Source organism: Coenobita brevimanus, chromosome 55, assembly GCF_032717465.1.
Source record: "Coenobita brevimanus isolate Jiangsu-jjx chromosome 55, ASM3271746v2, whole genome shotgun sequence".
NCBI classification, from domain to species: domain Eukaryota; kingdom Metazoa; phylum Arthropoda; class Malacostraca; order Decapoda; family Coenobitidae; genus Coenobita; species Coenobita brevimanus.
The window spans coordinates 52,974,878-52,998,221 of NC_137008.1; the positions used below are offsets into that span (position 1 = coordinate 52,974,878).

Consider the following 23,344-nt stretch of genomic DNA (forward strand, 5'->3'; position numbering starts at 1 on the left):
TCTACCTTGCCACCCCCACCCCCCACCCCCTTCCGCAGAAACACAAAGATTTTCTGGTAATGAGCAGAGAAAATTTCAGGTCTTGCGCAGTTTGATGATAGGCGGTATATATGTCGTTGCTGGGTGCTGTGCTTGGAAATATGTAATGGAGGGCCGTGTGTAATTTAATTCACCGGGTCGGTCAGGATCACTTGATGATCGTGATCGTCAGCTGAGAGCTCATATAGTCCGATCTATGGGCAAGGCTGTTACCTTCACACACACACACCCGTCCCCTTGCTCAAGGGGGACAGTAACCACCCACTTCATCATTGAAACTTTTCGCAACCTGAGCGAGGCGCGAACTCCCGTCCACCAGATGGCAAGCGAGAACGTTACCACTGCACCAGCGAGCGGTGTGTGTGTGTGTGTGTGTGTGTGTGTGTGTGTGTGTGTGTGTGTGTGTGTGTGTGTGTGTGTGTGTGTGTGTGTGTGTGTGTGTGTGTGTGTGTGTGTGTGAGAGAGAGAGAGAGAGAGAGAGAGAGAGAGAAAGTCCTTATCAAAAGAAGTTCTTATGGTATGATAAGTTGAAGTGTTTCAACTCTCTCTCTCTCTCTCTCTCTCTCTCTCTCTCTCTCTCTCTCTCTCTCTCTCTCCTGCATTCAGTTTTTGTCCCGGATTTAGCCGTGCTCAGTAATTATTATTTGTAAAATTATTGATTATTGTTATGAGGAACCTGTATTGTGAAGATTATAAACTTTGTTATTGTATTATTATTATTATTAATATCATTATTATTATTATTATTATTATTATTATTATTATTATTACCAGCAGACTGTCATAACAGAAGAGGATAGAGGCAGGCATGATAAACTAAGCGGTAATGTCATGCAGATGTGTGTGTGTGTGTGTGTGTGTGTGTGTGTGTGTGTGTGTGTGTGTGTGTGTGTGTGTGTGTGTGTGTGTGTGTGTGTGTGTGTGTGTGCTTGTTTCAGTAATTAGTAGGGTGGAGGTCATGCCACTCAGTAACAATGAAACAAAAACACGCTACAAAAGCAGGAAAACTTAATTGTCTGGCCTCTCTCTCTCTCTCTCTCTCTCTCTAGCCAGACGCCATAATCAAGTAAGGGGTGGACACAGATGAATCGCCTCCATCGCCCTGTCCCCTGCCATTACGAAGACCTACCCCCAACACTAGCCCCCTTCCCTCATATACTCTCCACTGCATCCCTCCATCTCATCCTCGATCCCTCTATCCCTCTCCCCCTATGAGCATTCAAAAAGGAAATGGCCACTTGTTGGTAAATATCTAGTTTCTTTCACTAGTTCTTTTACACGGTCTCGAAAACTGCGTCGAAATCCACTGAGATCTTGCTGGGGTAAGGTCGCGTCCACACCCAATACTTGCTGACGCGGATGAGAGTTCTGTATCACCGGAAACCCAAAGAAGTTCTCGCTCCTGGTACTGATGCGTGACAGAAGGTTGTAATCTCGCTTCTTAAGTTCACAACCTCGTTCCTGAAGGATTACTGACTACATGTATACCGTTGTGGTCAATATTCTCTGGACTTCTGGATATGTACGCGTGATCTATATATTTGTGTATTATCCACCTCTGCCCATCTATCTGTGTATCTCTATCTGTGTACCTGTTTCAATCTCTATCTATCTATCTACCTGTATTAACATCAAACTAAAATGCAGCTCATGTCAGACTAAAATAAATGAACCTTCACAGCCAATCATTATCTCCCTTGCATTTACAAAGAGGCTGCTCAGATCGCTTTTTTTCTTCTTCTTTTTTTGATACGATGAAATTTAGCTCAGAGAGTGCTGACCGCGACGACACGCCTCTTTTCCCTTTTTTTTCTTTTTTAATGAGACATACCGACCGGCTGATGATGACTTTTATTTTATTTTGTTTTAAGGGAAGAAAGAAATAAACTAAGACAGAATACCTGAAAGACATGCCCCACGAGAAAGAGTTGTAGAAACCCGAAGTATTTATATATAATCTACTGGTGTATGTAATTTTTAAGATGGTTTTGCACCAGTGTACAATACTAGGAAATAAAGATTCATAAATATACTTTCAAAACTGCCAAAAGTGCTACCATTTCAAAGTTTATGGGTGTAAGTTCCTTCAAGAATAACACCCCTCCTGAAATTGCCTTCGTGGAAAACTGAAGCGTACGAAGTTGCAGCAGGGAACACATACACACACACACACACACACACACACACACACACACACACACACACACACACAAACTGTTATTCCCCTTATTCCCGACATCAGCAGGGCTTCGAGATTGGTAAGCTGCCCCTTTTCACACTGACATTTTGCATTCAGAGTGAAAATAAAAGTGTTATTCCATAAATTTAGTTTGCGGCGCGTCAATACTGTTATTTTTGAAGCTTTGTCATGTCTTCCTTCTCACTCTGTACCCTTGTTTTAGTCTGCATTCAAAACTGCAACAAGAAAGGAAAATACTGTAAGAAAAATAAAATATGGTGTCACAGTTGCTTTGCCTTACCTTCGCCATTTCTTGCCTCTCCGTCCATTCGTTGTTTCTTTTTAACATTCGAAGATGCAGCCTAAACAGAAATTTGAACATAAGACAACAACACTGAGTTAAGATACATTATCCTTATTGTTTTCTCCACCTCTTCCCTTTGTTTTTTGTGTTGTTCTGCATTCAAATCTGCATCAAGAAAATACATTATGTGGAGAATAAATACGAAAAAATCAAAATACTGCAGCGTCACAACTGTCACTACAATCGTTGCATTTCTTACCTTGCTATCCCTTCCCATGTTTTGTTTTGTTTCCCGCCCTTTTTCCCATCGGTCATGACATACCGGCACGTCACTGACCGGAAGTTGCAAAGATGGCCGAACCGGAAGCGTGAGCACCGTACTTATGTCTCTCTCCCCTCTTTTTCATCCCTTCTTGCACTCTCCTCCCTTATTTTCCTGCAATTTTGTCCCTCTTTTATTTAATTTTGCTTTTTTTAACTTTACGGTTTTTATTTTCTCGCCCATATTTGCTTCCTTAGTTCATTTATTTTTTCTCTTTTCAACATACATCTTTTATATATCGACTTTGCAACTGGCATTTAATTGTTCCGGCCTTTCTTGATCCCAGTGTGTGTGTGTGTGTGTGTGTGTGTGTGTGTGTGTGTGTGTGTGTGTGTGTGTGTGTGTGTGTGTGTGTCTCTCTCTCTCTCTCTCTCTCTCTCTCTATTAAACGTTTCCTGTTTATTTTTCACGGCATTAATTATAATTCATCACGATTTCCTCCCTCTGTTACCACCCCCTGAACAAAACAACCACAACAGCTACCACAATCTACCACAATTAGCACCATCACCTAGGCTACCACAATCATGATCTACCACAACTACCACAATCACCTATCACAGCCACTACAACTACCCCCGTCACCAATCAAAACTACCATCACCACCTACCACGCCTATAATCTTGACTAACCACAATTATCATCTACCACACCTACCACCATCATCTACCACAACTACCACCACCAACTACCAAAACTACCACCACCACCTGCAACAACTACTACTATCATCACCTACCACAACCACCACCACTTACCACAACTACCACCATCGACCCCAACACAACCGTTTCTTCGGCCACAACAATTACCACGGTCACTACCACAACTACCACAACTACCACCATCTGCCGTTAATGTAGAAGACCAGTTACAAGACGTGGACACACACACACACACACACACACACACACACACACACACACACACACACACACACACACACACATTTTGTAGGTCACAGATACATACGAATTCATGAAACTGGACACGAACCCGGACAACACACACACACACACACACACACACACACACACACACACACACACACACGTTACACTCGAGTATACGTTATTTTGTAGGTCACAGATACACACAAACACACACGAAACTGGACACGCACACAGACAGAAACACACGTCACATTAGAGCACACATGTAGTTTTACTGTAGGTCACACACACACACACACACACACACACACACACACACACACACACACACACACACACACACACACACACTCCACCACGTCTATCGATAAACCATCAGGCTATTTTTGGAGTCACTGGGCTAGATTATACTCCCTTAAAAGCTGAGTTTCCAAGATCGTGTTTCCTTGATATGTGGTGTATTGTGTGCCAGTGTTTCCTTGATATGTGGTGTGTTATGTGCCGGTGTTTCCTTGATATGTGGTGTGTTATGTGCCGGTGTTTCCTTGATATGTGGTGTGTTATGTGCCGGTGTTTCCTTGATATGTGGTGTGTTATGTGCCGGTGTTTCCTTGATATGTGGTGTGTTATGTGCCGGTGTTTCCTTGATATGTGGTGTGTTATGTGCCGGTGTTTCCTTGATATGTGGTGTGTTATGTGCCGGTATACCTACACATGTACAGAGAGATTCAAAACAACGTTCTTATAGGTACAGCCATTCGCAATAGTTCGCTGGCTCTTACATGAATTGTTTTGTGGGGTAGCGGTATGACGCAGACAACAAAGGGTAAGAGAAGGAAGGATGCACTCTGTCGTTTGGGTGAGGAATGAGAAAATAGGGAAAACAGGACTAAGGTCTGGATGATGATGATGATGATGATGATGATGATGATGATGATGATCTGACAGGGATGAGGACGGTGTGATGATGATAATGGTGATGATGATGTGACAGCGGTAGGACGGTGTGATGGTGATGATGTGAGAGGAGTGAGGACGGTGTGATGATGATAATGGTGATGATGATGTGATAGCGGTAGGACGATGTGATGATGACTGTGACAGGGGTGAGGACTGTGATGATAATCTGACAAGGGTGAAGACAGTGTGATGATGATAATGTGACAGGGGAGAGGACTGAGATGATTATTTGACAAGGGTGAGAACGGTGTGATGATGATGATGATGATGATGATGATGATGATGTGACAAGGATGAGGACGGTGTGAAAATATCGACCTGTCCCTGACCTTGCCTCTCGTGACCCAAGACTCAAGGGATCCGTACTTACCTCCATATTTTCACCCCACTGTCTCCCCTCCCCTTGGCTGTCCTCCCCCTCCTCCCCCCCTTGAGCACCCCAACGTGACCCACAACATGCCTACCGTATATGGTGGTTGGTAGGAAGAGGAAGGTTTGGCGAAGAAGGTATTGATTTGGTAAGGGAAACAGAAAATAGTGGTAAAGTATGGTTGGAAGTTACTCGCTGTTGTTAGTAATGGGTTGTGTGTGTGTGTGTGTGTGTGTGTGTGTGTGTGTGTGTGTGTGTGTGTGTGTGTGTGTGTGTGTGTGTGTGTGTGTGTGTGTGTGTGTGTGTGTGTGTGTGTGTGTGTGTGTGTGTGTTTTGCTTTAGGGTTAGTTTTTGCCGCCTGTATAGATGAAGTTTGTATTGCATTATGATGTCACACGTCTTGTAAAAAAAGAAACGTGTTTCGAATGCTAGTTACTTCCTTTAGATGAACTGGAGCTGACAAACAAAATACCAGATTATTATTATTATTATTTTTTCTTCTTCATCTTTTTCTTATTGTTATTTGTCTCCACTTCGCCCTCCTCCTCTCCTTCCCACAGGTTACGTGATAAGGTGGACTCCGTTTGGTCCACCTCATCCATGTTCACCCCAAAAAACAACGGTGGACCTACAGTATGGCCATATATGTAAACTTTCCTCTCCATGAACTGTGTGTAAGATTGCTTGTTTTTACTTTTATCTTCACTATGCATCTACCAAACACTTCATAATCAAATCAGAATCAAAATTGAAATTATAAATGCGAATAATTAAGCGATGTGTGATAAGAGTTAACTGTTAATGAAGACTGTTTATCCTGTGATTTTTATAAATACTTTTCATTGATGAAAAATTGATAATACAAATCGTGTTCTAGGGCGAAGATTTGGACTCCGCAAAAATTGACAGTCCGCTTTAAAGACTCTCCTGCAGTCGAGCCGTAAAATCTAGCTTTGTTTTTCCTCTCTCTCTCTCTCTCTCTCTCTCTCTCTCTCTGAGGCATAAAATCTAGCTGTAGCCTCTCTGTCTCTGTCTGTCTGTCTGTCTGTCTCTCTCTCTCTCTCTCTCTCTCCCCTATCCACAACGCCCGGACATCTCGTGACCGCTCCAGGAAGGTGTCGACCCCACCACGGAAATATAAAGCTAAAAATAACAGCGGGTTTTTTTTTCATCAGGGTCATTTAGAGGGAAGCTTTTACACCGGAAAATCCACGTAAGTCTATACCTGGTTCAGTCAACGAGGCTAGAAATATACTGGGGGGGGGACAAATTATAAAAATAAATATGTAAAATAAAGTGATGTAACATCGAGTACGAGCATAAGGATTAGGACGGCCGGAACTAACTTCACGGCCGGAACTAATCTCACAGTCGGAATTAATCTCACGGCTAGAATCAATCTCACGGCCGGAATTATCTCACAGCAGCTAATCTCAAAGCCGGAACTAATCTCCCAGGAGCTCATCTCAAAGCTGCAACTATTCTCATATAAGGACCTAATCTCAAGGCCGGAACTAATCTCACGATGGTCAGTAATCTCAAGGCGGGAATCTTGTGGTAAGCCAACACAACGGTATGAAAGGCGTGGTACTCACATTATCCGGGGACTGTGCATTCCAGGGCTCTGCCTCTGTGCGGCGGGAGGTCCTGGCCACCAGCACCTCCTCCACAACACCGTTGTCGCCATCCATCTCGCCCTAAAGTACACGGGGCTAATTACTCAGCCTGCACCTGCATGTATTTATTTATTCATACTTTTATAATATATTTTTGCAGATCCTTGCTTAATTGGGCCTATATTCTATTAATGTTTGTATATATGTTGGAGAGATTATATCTGGAGTAAACGTGCGACATACACACACCCGTGTAACGTGTGTGTGTGTGTGTGTGTGTATAATACATGTCTGTATATAACTGCCGTTTAGCGACCAAACCGTATGGGACACTTACCTGCCCGTTTATGGGCGTGTCGACGGGGTAGCGTTGGTGAGGCTGGTTGTTGTTCTGGTGGTAGCAGTTGTAGTTGTGGTTATGATTATGGTTGTGGTTCACGTTGTGGTTGTGGCTGTGGTTGGCGTTGTCAAGGGCGGCTGTTGCTCCCGTCTCGGTTTCCCCGTTCTCTGGGTCTGGGTGAGGCTTCGAGTCCACCTGAACGTTTGTGAAGAGAAAACAAAATGACCAACTTGTGAACATAGCAGTCATCTTACTTATTCATCATCATCATCATCATCAACAACAGCAACAACAATAACCAGTTTCCCACGACAAATTACGAGTTGCTACGATCCAGTAATTGAAAAAAAAAAAATCTTAAGTAGATCTATTAGGACTATCTAATGAAAAGTTCCCAACAGCTAAAATACGTACATACTTACACGGACCGAAAGATAGACAACATACCGTACATAAATACAAACAACATACATACATACATACTGTACATACACAGACATACATACATACACATGCGTTGTACACAAAAATTAAACCTCATCAGTTCGGTGGTGTCAGTTGTTATATTCCTTCCACTTAGTCAACTGTATTCTCATTAAAACAGCCTTCTGGTGATGAATGGCTGAATGATATCTACCGTATAATGTGATCCCATGAGTCTGAAAAGTGTTTTGTGAGCAGAATGAAATGGACTGGAGATAGCAAGAATAAAGAAAAAAAAAAAAGGTGTTATCGTACTGAAGGAGTAAGCAGTGGCGTTGCGACGGGGGGGGGAGGGAGTTAGAATTTTGCACCCCCCTCAGTGGCTGCCCCCCCCATTTGGAATTTAGATTAAGTGAACTACATAGTGGACATAGTGGACTCCCCCACCCAATGTATCCCTCCTCCATTTTTGGAAACCTGACTACGCCCCTGAGAATAAATAGTGAAACTCAGGTAATGTTACACAGACATACAGGTATAACATGAGTACACACACACACACACACACACACACACACACACACACACACACACACACACACACACTAGATCAGAGCAAGGTACACGCAGGAATAGAACTGCACGTATTTAGAACCTTATGTAGAATGATTTTGGACCTGAAAGATATTTTCCCATATGTTTCAGCGTCTAGTAATTCTCATCAACTATAAATTCATGATAACGCTTAATTTATCTTACTGTAGTGGGCAGCCAACAAAATTCTTCAAAACGTTAGGTGGAGCGTGTCTTGATGCTTTTTATATTTTCATATAGTGTACTTATGTAATTACTATTTATTTGCTTAAGCGTTTATTAAAGTGTTTATTTATTTATTTATTGTTGAAAACTGAATGGATGCTTTACTTCCACTCCCACACCCATCTTTTTTATGCAGTTCCGACCACATGACCCTGACTAATGTGTCCATGTATAGCTTCCCTCTCTCTCTCTCTCTCTCTCTCTCTCTCTCTCTCACACACACACACACACACACACACACACACACACACACACACACACACACACACACACCTATCTCCATCAAGTCGTAGAGGTAGAGATAGTTTGACTTCTTTCCCACAGTTAACCATAATTTTTACTCAGTTACGCCATTCTTATTTCTCCGCTTTGATTACGTACTTAGCCACCTGTTCATCTGCCCCCCCTCTCCCTCTCACCTATCCCTCCCACTCTAACCCCTTCACTACTATGACGATTTTTGTATTTATGTAACCCCAAGAAAATTTTACTCAGCTTGGGAGAGAGCGCCGTAGTGAGGAATTTAGTATACATGCACCAAAGACCCAACAGATTTATACACTAATCTTTCCCAGGTCTAGAGGTCTTTCTATGGTTGGGTAAATCGCCTGGAGGAAAAAAGATTAAAAGAATGAAAAGATAACAGTCACAATTAGAGAGAGAGAGAGAGAGAGAAAATGCAAAAGTTGTCCCTTCCAAAACAAGTTGAACACACAGGAATCCAAAATCAAACTAAAATAATGACTCGGCCATTTCACGGTGCCAGGATAGGTTGCATGGAAAACACTGGAGGTCATAGGCAGCAGGAAAGCCAGACTAAGACAGGGCCAGAATAAAGCAGTTGCATACATGAAAAACTGATAGTACCAGTAGAAGCTTGCATCACAGAGTTGGGTAGAAGAAGGGAAAATGAAAGCCAAAGAAAAACAAGGAAATAAATAAAGAAGCATAAAGTGCGAATGATGAAGAAAAATAAAGAATAAATGGAAGCAAGGAAAATAAATATATCAATAAACTAAAAAAAAGTACGAGAGTAGACGAATGATAAAGAAAAGACGAAGGACAAGAAGGAAAAGAGTGAGAGGTTTTGTTGGTGCAGTCCTTAGCCTCGTGGGATTTTCATACGCAGAACAGAATTAATAAGTCATTCTGTGGTACGTGTCTGCAGGAAGCGTTACACCTTCTGCATTTACCCTTATTCTCTTCCTTAGTTAATCCCTTCACTACGATGACGCGATTTTGAGTTTATTGCTGCTACTTTTAGATTTCCTTTACCTATGGAGGGAATTTTCGAAGGGAATTGCAAGGGCAGTCTCGATTATTTTGAGCTTTTTTTCTATTATTTATTTGCTTATACTCATTTTACTCTAACGTGGCCAGAAACTCATCTCCCCATCTTGAACGGCGAGATGTAACAAGAGATTAACACTACAATATGGTTCTGGCCATGAAGAAGTGCTATGGAAAGGATGTTGAGTCACAGCATTGTCTCTTTCTGCCACTGAGCTACGTGTAATACGGTGCAGAAGAGTGAAAATCTGGGCCAAGTTAATGTAAAAGAGGTATACCTTAGTGTTACATCCTTCATAATCCCCTCCACAGCCAGCGCTCTTCACTGAGTTAAATAAAATTATCTGGTGATAGCAAGAATTGAAGCGGAAAATTCATCACCAGACTGAAGGGGTAAATCTGAATACTGGATTAACTTGAGTATTGGTTAGTCTGAATATTACTTTTTATTTGAACACGTGAACGATGAGTAGTGAATTGGTGTACTAATCATTGCACCGGTCACTCTTCTTAACACTGAGGCTCCTATGGCTCACTCGGATGAACATAACGGTCTGTCGTTCGCTGGAATAAATTTAAATTAGAGTTGTTCCTATCATGACGGGGTTAGTGGTGACAGTATTAGCTCAGGTTTTTATAACTCACTCAAGGGAATAAAACCGCCTGTCGTTATCTGCAAGGAGCTACTAAAACGACCTTCAAAGTGCTGCTGCTTTCGCGTGTTCCATTTCCTGTTTATGGAACGTTTGGATATATCAGAAAATTGGTTACAATAATGACGATGATGAAGGCGTATAATGTCACTACAGGTGTAAGGTTATGGGCGGAAGAAATGCTTCACTTTCAGATTTCGAAGGTCATTGCTCACGGCTCGTTATGTATGGCAACGAAGTAGATCAATACCGGTATATGTGTCGGCAACTGTACATCAACAATCTCCTCAGTACAATCACCCGTCTTGAGTAGCTGAGGTGAGCTCCTCTAATAACCCCGAATGGTGAGTGTGACAACGTAAGGTATGTACGGTATTTAACTCTTGCTGGCGCCAGGCAAGTTTATTCACTACAAAGAAATCGGCCGAGTAAAAAAAAAAAAAAAAAAAAAAATCGAATAACCCCAAAACGACGACTGACAACACGCAAAACGATGACTGACAGCACACATAATATTCACGATAAAGCCAGATGATTTTACTAGCCACTTGCCACAACCAAGACTCGTGTCATCGTCCACAGGTTTACTTATATTGATTTCAAGTAGAAGGGGACATGGGAGAGATTAAAATGAAAGAGAATGAGATAGAGGAGGAGGAAAAGGTGTTATATCGTGCGATGATGGATGACTTACTAGATGAAACGAAAGAAGGAAAAGGAAATGGAGGAAGAGGAAAGAAGGAGGAGATGGAGAAGAGAAAAATCTTTACTATGGTGCGATGATGGATGACTTACAAAGTGAAATGAAGGCCGGGCTGCACACACAGGGAGAAGGCTGGATAGACCTGCTAGGGTGGGGTCTGCGTGGCACTGGTGGGCTAGCGCGTGCCACTCCTACACACACACACACACACACACACATTCACGCACACGCACACTCTCCTTTATACACACACACGCACACACCTTTCCCCTACTCGCCTCTCCCATTATAAACCAGTTCCCTTACTGTTATCTTCCCCATCCCTTTACACACACACACACACACACACACACACACACAACAAAGCACTTACTAAAACCCTTCCAATCCCCTCACCCTTCCCCTCTTCTCATCTTGATAATTCTGTCTCGTCAATATATTACACTCCCATTCCCCTCACTCTTGTATTCACTCTCTCCCTTCACCCTATCATTCTCTCTCTCTCTCTCTCTCTCTCTAGCCACTTTACACTCTACTTGACGGCAACAAGGCGTGGGCGGCCATGTTGATAGCTAGGTGAAAATATCTGAGTCTGCCTTAAATACGTGTCTAAAAATACAGATAGGTAAATATTATTCTTAATTAATTTTTTACCGTATATATCCATTCCCCCTAATTCTTGTATCTATCCACCTGTCTGTCTATCTCATGCCTCTCCCTCTCAAACACACACACACACACACACACACACACACACACACACACACACACACACACACACACACACACACCGATATTATATTTAACCACATGTGCTCAGAATACAAAATCTTTGAAAAATTTGCCCATATTTGTGCAAGAATACACGTAAATACATATAAATGATTTTTCGTCCATCACCGTCTAAACATACACATCTCGCTATGACTATTTTTTATCTACTGTATATATATCTAATAAAGGTAAATACATAATAAAGTTTTTTTTTTTTTAATTCCACCTGTCTTAAAAAATACAAGTGGAATTGGAATTTTGCGTTTTCTATCAATTTTAAGCACTCAGATTTAAGCATTTATATATTATCTGACCCATCTCGGTCTACTATCCACGTAAACAGAACATTAATACTTTGCATTGTGGGGTAACTGTGTCGAAAGATTCATGAAAATACAAAGGTTTGTTCGTAACCTAATAAATACTGGTATCTATGTCTAGAACTGTGGGTAAATCTGTAAGAGTTTTAGAACCCGTGAAACACACACACACACACACACACACACACACACACACACACACACACACTCAGAGAGAGAGAGAGAGAGAGAGAGAGAGAGAAAGAGAGAGAGATGCCGTCAATCGATCCGAAGGGCGTGTATCGTGCGGTAGCCAGAGAGAGAGAGAGAGAGAGAGAGAGAGAGAGAATACACTCTCTCTGGTCACTTCCTCAATCATCCACTCTTCCTCTTAGCCAATCCAAGACCTTTTCTTAGTCTTTCTTTCAGTTATTAAAGGATTCTAATGAGTTAAATGGAGCCTCTAATTAGTGAAGGGGTTAATGAAGGCTGTAATCAATATGTGGGAAGATGTAAATGGCTATCCTGCTTCATTCATGTTACTGTCACAAGATTTTATTCAACTCTCTCTCTCTCTCTCTCTCTCTCTCTCTCTCTCTCTCTCTCTCTCTCTCTCTCTCTCATTTACCTGATCATGCACTCTCTCTGGTAAATAAACATACTGTCACCACTTCTGCCTTGCACTCATTTTGGCGTATACAGTTTTGTCAGTCACTCCTCTTACCATACACAGCCCCCTCCCATTCATACACATTGGTACACTTCTTTCAAGCACTCTGTGGCATACATCCTGCTGTTTAATGCCATGCACCCCCTCTACCATACCATACACCCTGCTGGAAAAAATAAAATTACATGCCCGCCTGCTTAAATCATCACCACCACCACTACCATCATTATTGTCATAATCATCGTCAAATGAAGACAACCACCACCCCACCACCACCACCAACAACAACAACATAGTTTTCTTGATTCAAGTCCTACAACTATTACTGACAATATCTGCAGGTGCTAGAAGATGATAAAAAAAAGCGCAAAAATATACGCCGTCTGAGTGCCCTACGAAACTGCTTAGAAGGAAATAAAACAAAAGCAGAAATAATTAGAATCAGATGTTGTTGTTGCTGTTGTTGTGGCCCCAGGCTTTTCTGGACATTAACCCGGTGAACTGCAGGCTGAATTTTGTCCTTTTCCAATCGACCTTTCTCGTTTCCAAAGATAGGAAGGCAGCTGAGAGACGTTTATTTAACCAAGCAGTGGAATGATTCTGTCTGGATCTTGCCCTGCCTAGAAAAAATACATAACCTGGCAGGCGCAGCGAGAGGAATATTTTAGTGAAGGTAATACTGCACCTGTGCCTGTGATTTGTGGGTTAGCACAGGTGTTTCCTACCTCTCCTACACAACTCCCTATATACCTGCTACACACTTTATACATATGCTGTGCTACACACCTGCTATTACATCTACCACATACCAGCTACACAACTGGTTACATACCTACTGCACACACGCTTTGCAACTGCTTATACATCTAGTACACACCTACTATACACCTACTTGAACATCTGCCACACCTACTTGCTCATCTACCACACACTAGCTACACAGCTGCATATACTCCTGCTATACACCTGCTACACAGCTATTTACACATCTCGTACACACTTTCCTACACTCCTTGTTATACACTTGGCAGCAGCATCTGCCTTCATAACTCATGGCTGAAAGCTGCCAAATCTGCTTGTGGTTTGGGCGGTTACAGCCAGCTCAGAGAAACAATTGCGGTTATATGCAGATCAGGGAAACACAGGCTAGTATGATCTCCAGACGATTTTGGTCAGCTTTAGAGACTTGGCAGAATGGTGAGACTGGATACAAGGTTCATTAACCTATCCTCTACCAGATATTTCCACTACACTGGGAGGAGTTATCTGTAGGCAATAAGACTATAATAAAGAGATATATAGTCCTCGGGCTGATGGGATAAAACACATCTATACTCTGGTTACTATATCTTGACCCAAAATTGCCATCCCTCCACCTTGAATGCTGAGTTATAACACCAGATTAACACTATAAAATGATGCTGGTCAAGAACAGGTGCTAGAGTATAGATGCAGAGTCATAGTATTGTCTATTTCTGCAACTGAGCCACGTGAAATAGCTACAAGTGAATGAAAATATAGCCAAGTTAAAGTTAATGAACTTGAGCGATTCAGATCGGTACCTTCTTGCCCGCCGTGTCCCCACGTGTGACAGAAAAAGCACAAAAAGCGGCCAACCAGTCCCACAAAGAACATATTCTGGTCAATCTTTCTCTCTCTCTCTCTCTCTCTCTCTCTCTCTCTCTCTCTCTCTCTCTCTTCACACACACACACAGACACACGCCGACTAATACATTACAAAACTCCACTCACCCACCACCCACGTTTCATAAACGAAGCCGTCGCACGAGCTTTGCCAAAACACCTCCTCAGAGTGCATCAATCTGACCATTTTCGGAATACCAATTACTGAATAGCCGGTCACTGCATATACACACATACATACATATATACATGCACGCAAACTCCAAGTCAGAAGTAAAAATGATGGAAAGCACACCGATAGGGCTCATAGAGATAGTAACGTGGTGCTGATATAGCAGGATAAGATTAAATCGTGCGTGAAGAGCAGCGTTGAAAGAACTGCATTACCTGACAGATTTTTTCATTGCAGTAGTTATCTAATGGTGTGGTGGTGGTGGTGGTAGTAGTAATAGTAGTAGTAGTAGTAGTAGTAGTAGTAGTAGTAGCAGTAGTAGCGGCGGCAGTAGTAGTGGTAGTACGGTAGCAGTAGGAGTAGTAGCAGTGTAGTAATAGCAGTAGTGGTGGTGGTGGAAGTAGTAGTAGTAGTAATAGTAGTCGTAGTAGTAGAAGGAATAGTATTGTAGTAACAGCAGCAGTAGTAATAGTCGTAGTAACAGTAGTCGTAGCAGTACGGTGGTGGTGGTGGTAGTAGTAGTAGTAGTAACTTATTCCTCAGTAACAGTATTGACTGTAACCAGCCATGATTGTAAATGATGTAATACATGAAAACGAGCGAAAAAAAAGAAAAAAAAGACAAGCATAAGAAAATATTTCATTATAATTATCACTCATTACTGAGCCATTCAAATATACTAATTTGTCATTGATGCCAAACCAGTGTGAATAACGAATTAATAATGCGACCAGGCTTCGTAAATACACTTAACTGGCTGAGCTGTATAAGTGCATGGTACTGTTAGTTTTATCGGCCATATAAAGTGAATAGAGAGTAGAGAGACATTAGTGTTACTAAGGCAATGTATGATGAGGTAAATAGAGAGAGAGAGAGAGAGAGAGAGAGAGAGTCGGGTGAATGGAAAGTGAGATAACAGCAACGAATGGAGAGTGAGAAATGATAATGTGAGTGGAGTGACTGGAGAGTGAAACACAACACGAAAATGTAGTGTGTGAGAGACAGAATGTATGGATGAGACTTAAAAAAAATATACGAGTGCTGAATGGAGAATGAGTCTGATAAAATGCAGGAGAAAAGGGTGCACATAGAGAGACTTAGTGTATTTAAAGAATGAACAGAGACTTCGAGAATTTATAAGTTAGGTGAATGGAGGTTGAGACTATACTTCTTTCGCCTTAACTTGGCCAAGATATTCGTTCTTTTGCTGCTTATTTCGCGTAGCTCAAAGGTCGATAAAGGCAGTGTCACGGCTCTACTTCCTTCCCATAGCACTTCCTCATGACTAGCAGGCCAAGTTAGAGTAAAAAGAATATTCTGTAGGAGAATGTAAGAGTAGTGTGATTGCAAGGACAGTGAAGCCTCAGACCAGTGGTGAGAAAAGACGGGAAAAAAATAGTTGAGCGAAGGTGTCTTAGGCAGAGGGGTCGTTACTAAGTAGGGACAGAAAAACCTATGCGGCATGGCGTATAGATAGATACAGGCACAGATTACTTCGTCATATTTCCAGATGACTAAAATAAATTCTTGATAAGAATATAATGAGGTGATATTGATGCACTGAATAATACACGATGATTTTGATTTGAATTTCTTAAAAAAAAAAAAAAATAGTTTCTCTCTCTCCCTCTCACTCTCTCTCTCTCTCTCTACACATACACACGTGACCTGACAAGAAAAATAAAAAGTGAAGGCCATTCTTCCTTTCATACTAGGCCACCTCCCGGATCTATCGCGACGCACTTCAGCACGCCTACTCTGACGAACGCAGCATTATCTTTTTTTTTTTTTTTTTCCCACCATCTCGCTTGATCCTCGTCACGGGTTATTTAAACGGTCGAAATAAGCTTTGGCCATGTCGAAATTCAGGTAAAAGTGCATCTCAGTATCACCACATGCCGAGATGGTTCATACCCACTTCGTCCCCTCGTTCAAGCCTCTACACCTGTTTTTTAAGCGTTAGAAAAGGGCGAGAGAGGTGTTGAAATATATATAAAATCCTTCTCAAACTCGAAAATGTGTAAAATGCCTCTCAAGCGCAGCACCTAATCCGAGATGGTTCGTGGGCTCTTTTCCTTACCTCCTAATACCGTCTCTTCTTTCGGACCTCTCCTTGGACGATTTAAGCGTTCGAAAAGAGCATAGGCAATGTAATTGCAGGTGTAAAACGCCCCCCAAACTCACCAATTTATGCCGAGATGGTCTGTACGAAGCCACGGAGAGGGAGGAACGCGGTAAGGACTGATTGTGGGCGGGGCTACGGGACTGTCCACGCATTACACCAGTTGCCAAGTGTTGTATTTTACTCCCATCAGTGCGATGACTTATTCCTTATTTCATTCATGCCTCTTTCAGACGATATTGTCAAGTGTAGGGGAAACTTTTCGATGTTGGGGGAGGAGATATACAGTAGCTCTCACCAATCCTTTTACTACTGAAGTCTCTTTAAATAAAATCGCTAAGAGAGCAAAAACTCCAACTCTACCTGATTCATTTTGCACTCCCCCCCCCCCGCCTCTAACAAACTTGCTCACTATTTCCAGGTCTATTGGTGAACCGACATTGCTTCTGTAATCACGTGAGGGGGAATGCATCATTATTTTTTTATCCGCATACTTTCTTGGATGTTGAATACTAAATTTTGACTGCGCGTGAGTTGTGACACGTTCCGTAATTCTTAAAGTAGTTTCTTTGTAATTTGTTCAGGTTAGTTAATCGGAGTGTTTTTGGAAAACTAATCTGTAAAACTTTAAGATTGTCCACATTCCTGTGCTTGGGACCAGAATAGTGCCATATATCCAGCTGGCCTTGCACAGATCTATATATTTATGCATCTGAGCATTTTGGTGTGAACGAAAATTTATGGTAGGCCTAGATGACACGCGCAACAAGGTAAAATACGTGCAAGATGAATGGGACTTAGGACTATGGAGAATTGAAGCATCTGATCACGACACCAACTTCACCTTTGCTCCTCCACCTTGGGACACGTGCAATTCACTGTCAGATGTCTCGCTTCGGTTGCTCTGTCATTCCCTCACTCTCGCTTTTAGTTCTCGCTTCGTTTGCGTTTTCTCTCTCTCTCTCTCTCTCTCTCTCTCTTCATCTTTTCACTCGTTCACACCTACTCACACACACACACATACACTCGTTTTCACTTTCCCACACCCACTTAATCAGTCTGTCTGTCTGTCTGTATCTGTCTCTCTTTATTTGTCTGTCGGCAGCCCGGCATAGCCGTTTGTGATGGCAAAAATGGCGTCTTTCCACAAAGGCGTTGGGAGTGTATCAGCATATCCAAAAAATTTACCTTTTATTTACTTGGTCAAACTGTCTGTATCAATTTATCTGTCGGTAAATCAGTCTATCAGTATCAATCTGGCTTGCTGTCTATCTCTGTTTATGTAATGTGTACCTGTCTACCTGTCTCTGTCAGTTCATTTGTCTGTCTGTCTGTCCCTTCATCCATGCATCCCACCTGTGGAGTATTAGCAGCACTGGGAGGGGCGGACGTAGCCTTCTTCTCTGATGGCAAAAATGGCGTCTTCTCCACAAAGGCGTCAGGAACGTAGCCAAAAAACGACTGACCCAGGGTGCGTGGCCTGGGTTTGTCGTTTCCCAGGCCAGGGATCCACTGCGGCACTTCGTCGTCCCTCTCCTGAAGGAACTGGGACGCGCGACGACTGCCTGACGACATACTGAAGGCAATGCTGGGGAGAGGAGGAGAAAAGATTACATATATATACGTAGCAATTAATTGTACACCTGCATATATATATATATAAATATATATATATATATATATATATATATATATATATATATATATATATATATATTGGTATACGTATATGGTCCCTTGCAACAAGTGGACATGTTGGGTAGAAGACACAGGTGAGAGCTTGTCTCCTTTATTTTCTCTAACGTGTCGGACTACAGAGAATCACTCTTCAGAGACTTTGAACCGAAAGTGAGTACAATGAAAAAATCATAAAGATTTTGTGTGATCGTTCTACATATGAAAAGAAACAGTGCATATTCAGGCAGTGAATCTGCTAATTTCAATATCGAAGCGAAAAATGTATTTGAATGATCAGAAAAATCTCGTCGCTCGAGAATGAGAGGTCTACCGAAAGTACACATGGAGTGCATTCCAAAGAGGTAACATGTATTGGGAGCGTCCCCTACAAGCTGGCTGAGAGGCTAAGCCCATCCCCGACTCCCTGGGTAACACAAGTGGTGCACAGCTAAGAAATTCGGCGGATTTGCTTAAAAAACTCAAAGACGTGGACGTATGCAGAAAGGAAATGGCAGGCTTCAATGTAAAATCACTCTTCACCAAAGTACCGGTAGAGGGGGGCCATACAGGCAGTAAGAAGAGCAGTGGACGTCAGATGAGCTACCATTACCAAGCTCTGACTGCATCGAACTAATAGCAGTGTGTACTGAATTCAAAGCATCAGCTTTCAGTGGAGAGGAATATAGGCAACAGAAGGGTCTAGACATGGACTCGCCTTTTTCATCCGTCATGGGTTGCCTATACATGGAAGCGTTAGAGACTGACTGCTATAGGAGAACCATGGGTAGGGGTGCAACTTGGTACAAGTGTGTGAACGATGCTTAGTAATTGTGCCTAAGGACACCAATTCTCCAAATAAAATGAGAACGTTAAACAACGTGAATGATAACATACAGTTCACAGTAGAAGACGGGAAAGAAAAAAACTTCAATTCATAAACCGTATAATATAATATGAAGAACAGACGAGGGAGCTATGTACTGTGTGCCGTAAACCAACCACCAAAGATGACTTTATTCACTATCTCTGCACGCAACGAAAGGACCAAGCCTGGAGCTGTTATAGGATTTATCCTAAATGCACATAGAATGTGCAGTAATGAGCTCATGGAGGGAGAGATGAAATCCATAGCAGAAACCTTTAAGAAGCTATGTTATCTGGTAGGCATGATGTTAGAGGTAAAAAGGAAGGCAACTGATATAATTAAAAAGAAAAGAGATAATGTCAGTGCTCTATTAAACGATGACGGTACAAGATACTAGTATGTATCTGCCTCCAACTCGGGCAAAGCTTCGGTTATCAACAAGTACTTACAGAAAACAGGCCTTAGGATCGCAACATCCTCCGGACATAAACAGGAGAGTCCAAACAAAGGTGAAAGGAAAGGAAATTATAGGTGTAATATATAACATACTGTGCAGTGGATACTCGAAGACTTACACAGGGGAAACAGGAAGATGTAAGGATAGCAGAAAACAAAACTGATGGACGGCGTCACGGAGTACCGGTATCAGATTTCCTAGTGTTGCACAGACTGTACATCAGCACAATCATTTGGCCAAGTGGGAAGGAGCTGAATAAACAAATGAGAAAAATGTTGGGAGCAGCTCACATTTGTGTAAAAAATCTAACCAACCAATAGAGGGATTTTTCAGCCTATGTAGGTATACAGCAAGGGTAACACTATTTATGTGTTATAGTAATGGGTGGGGTAGGACGACGGAATTCTCCTAGAGGTAGCAATCAGGCTGCGACATGAGAAAGGGAGTGAATACACAGGGGTATACAATGTCTCAGATCTATCACTTCTTGTCAAGTCTCTGTGAAGATGGGTTTTGAGGAGCCCGAACATTAATGGAAAATAGAGAAGTCAAGCTCTAACCTGTGTCTCTCTCGCACCTTATATATACAGTGTATATATATATATATATATATATATATATATATATATATATATATATATATATATATATATATATATATATATATATATATATAAACTTTTCCAGTTGGAAAAGTATCTCGTATGCAAAGTAAAATAATCCAAAGGAACAAGGGAAAAGGGGGGTTGGCGAAGGGGTTAAGCAAATAAGACTGTAGTCTGATTTGCTCCTATAGCATCCCATCCATCTCGTGGAGAGATGACAGCTTCACGCCCACTCCTCCATGCCTCTTCTCCCACACCTGCAATATAGCCAAACTCCCCCAAATGACAAAGGACAGGGTAACAGGGAAGCGATTCTATTGTGGCCATATCTTACGGGATTAAGACGTCTGGCAGTATATAAATAGACAGATTGTTAGATACACAGGCAGACCCACAAACATATGTAGATAGACAGACAAAAAGAGAGATTTGTAGATAGACAAGTATGAAAACAGATAGAAGGAGACATAGAAAGACAATAAATTCCATCTTAAAATCCGAACAGACTGGTGGCGTTCCAGTCCTTAGCCCGTTGATTGACAGAATAATGCAGTCGCCCCTTCACTTACTCGATTGGAATTAGATTCTCAGTGATTCGCCAGTTCCTCTACCTTTAATCAGCGGGACTCGATAAGCGCTGGTATGAGAGAGAGAGAGAGAGAGAGAGAGAGAGAGAGAGAGATTAAATAGAAGCCAGATAGGATGGCGTGTTATTTTCCTTGGGTTTGTGTAATTATGTAGGGAGAGAGATGGAAGGGGGTGTACGGGATTGTTACCTTTTCCCTCCCCTCATCCTCCTCTTCTCGTCTTATTTACTAAAGCTCATTCGGGGGAATTTTTCAGTTTCGTGTTTTATTTTATTTTTTTGATGCATTTCGAGACCTAAAGTGTAAAGATGACGGTTGTATGTCGTAATGTAGCGGAAGATTTGGTCATAGCTGTAAATAACTGTGTTTTACTGTTTTATATATTTAGGTATATCTTGTGTGACATGTGGACGTCCCCCCGTCTCTCTCTCTCTCTCTCTCTCCATGACCAGAAAGAGGGACCTGGATTATAAATGTAACGGTCGCATATCGTATTCAAGAGGAAGATTTGGACTTAGAAAAATTGATCGTGTGTCTTAATGATCCTCGTGTGGTCGATAGCCATTTTGTTCCAATCAGTAGAGGTTTAATTAATTCATTTAGGTAAATTTTGGTTACATTGGGTTCGTTTGTGACGTTAGGTTAGTTTTATTTGTAGCTACAGTATAAGGTTAGACTGGGTTAGGTTACTCTTTTTGGGTTAGTTTGGGTTAGATTAGATTTGTTTTTAGACTGGTGAGATTAAGCATGGTTAATCTTCTGGGGTTTGGTTAGGTTAGGTTAGGTAAGGCTTCTTGAGTTACGTTAGGTTTTGTTTGTTTAGTCTTGTAAGGTTGCGTTAGGTCAAGTTGGGTTAGTTTGTGAGAGTGTTGTTAGGTTGCGTTAGGGTTGCCAGTAAAATGCGTATGAGCCATCATCGTGAGAAAGAGAGAGAGAGAGAGAGAGAGAGAGAGAGAGAGAGAAATTTATCGTGCGTGCTGATATGTATAAGGTATGATAAATTTTGCGCCATCTGAGCTAGGCAGTAAAATTCTATAGCATTCACTCGCCGGGTTTCACTGTGCAGGGTTTGTTTCAGTCTGACGGAAGTGGACCACTGGCAGAGCTTGTGTACTAAGTCGTGATTAGGCCTACATGAAGTTTGATGAGACTTTGTTATGGGATAGAAGTGAGTCTCCCTGGTAACTAGGCAAATCAGCCATGTTCAGGCTAACGCCAGACGATTTTATTCAGCTGAATGATTCATAGGAGCCGGAGTGATTATGCTGTCACCACTAACCCTCTCGTGGTCGGTACAACTCTAGTCTTCTATTTCAGGTAACACCACACGTTTGTTTTCAATTCATAGAGAGTCATAGGAACAGTAAAGTGCTAATAACTTAGCTGTGGTCAGACCCAAAAGTGTTCATTGAGCTGAGGAGAATGTAGCGTAGAGTTACCGTATTTAGTGTCACTGGCTGCTTGTGTTGCTGCTGTGTAGCCTACATGTGCTTCTCGCGGATACACGCACGCTTAAAATATTCATGTAGGTCACTGGTGGTCAGTGCTCGGACTCTTAATGTGTGTGTGTGTGTGTGTGTGTATTTTTTTTTTTTAATTCACCGTGTCGGTCATGTGTGTGTGTGTGTGTGTGTGTGTGTGTGTGTGTGTGTGTGTGTGTGTGTGTGTGTGTGTGTGTGTGTGTGATGATTTCCTGTCATGTCTGTCCTCTTCAGTTTTGCCCCTCCGTATAAATATAATATATATATATATATATATATATATATATATATATATATATATATATATATATATATATATAAAATCTCATGTATATAATTCTCTCTCTCTCTCTCTCTCTCTCTCTCTCTCTCTCTCTCCTCCCTGCAGGTAAAGGGCAGGAAGCTAATTTTAAGACGCGCTTCATTACTTTCCGCTGAGATTATCTGCACCACCCCTTCCCCCTCCCATCCCCTCCTCTCCTATACCCCCCCTCTCCCCTTCCCACCCCTCCTTACCTTACGACCTCCACACACGCACACCGCCCCACACACTGACCCACACTCCACCACACACCACAGCCACCACCGCAACCACACACCACAGTTCGGCTTTCCACACTACCACTGACACACACCTTGATCACACACACACACACACACACACACACACACACACACACACACACACACACAAACACACACAGCACCATCACTCATCAGACCACCACACACACCACACCACGCTGTAACAACCACCACACACACCACACCACGCTGTAACAACCACCGTCTACCACTATCACACACCACCACCATCTCCATATAACACTGCAGCTACCATCACAGCTCCCATTTTCATCACCTTAGTTCCCACTCGGATTAGTGAGGATCGTAATTCTCTCTCTCTCTCTCTCTCTCTCTCTCTCTCTCTCTCTCTCTCTAATTTCCCCTCAGCCATCGTTTTATCTTCTCCAGTTTCCCCTCCCCTCACCTTATTACGGTCTTGTCTGCTATTCTTTTCCCTCCCCTCCCCTCTCCTCTTCCCTCCCCTCCCCTCCCCTCCCCTCCCCTCCCCTCCC

At 42.2% G+C, this 23,344-nt stretch overlaps 1 protein-coding gene across 3 annotated transcripts in view; it reads right to left on the bottom strand.

Moving 5' to 3' along the window:
* The window catches only part of CRMP (Collapsin Response Mediator Protein), a 111,583-nt gene extending 94,903 nt beyond the window's left edge, over positions 1–16,680 (bottom strand). For all 3 annotated transcript variants that reach the window (XM_080273722.1, XM_080273723.1, XM_080273721.1), the window contains exons 1-3: positions 16,656–16,680; positions 7,022–7,219; positions 6,664–6,765 (exon numbers count right to left, since the gene is read on the bottom strand). In XM_080273722.1, the coding sequence (XP_080129848.1) occupies positions 6,664–6,759 (96 nt within the window). In that variant the 5' untranslated portion in view covers positions 6,760–6,765; positions 7,022–7,219; positions 16,656–16,680. The remainder of the gene's footprint in view (positions 1–6,663; positions 6,766–7,021; positions 7,220–16,655) is intronic.
* Between the last annotated feature and the right edge of the window lie 6,664 nt (positions 16,681–23,344).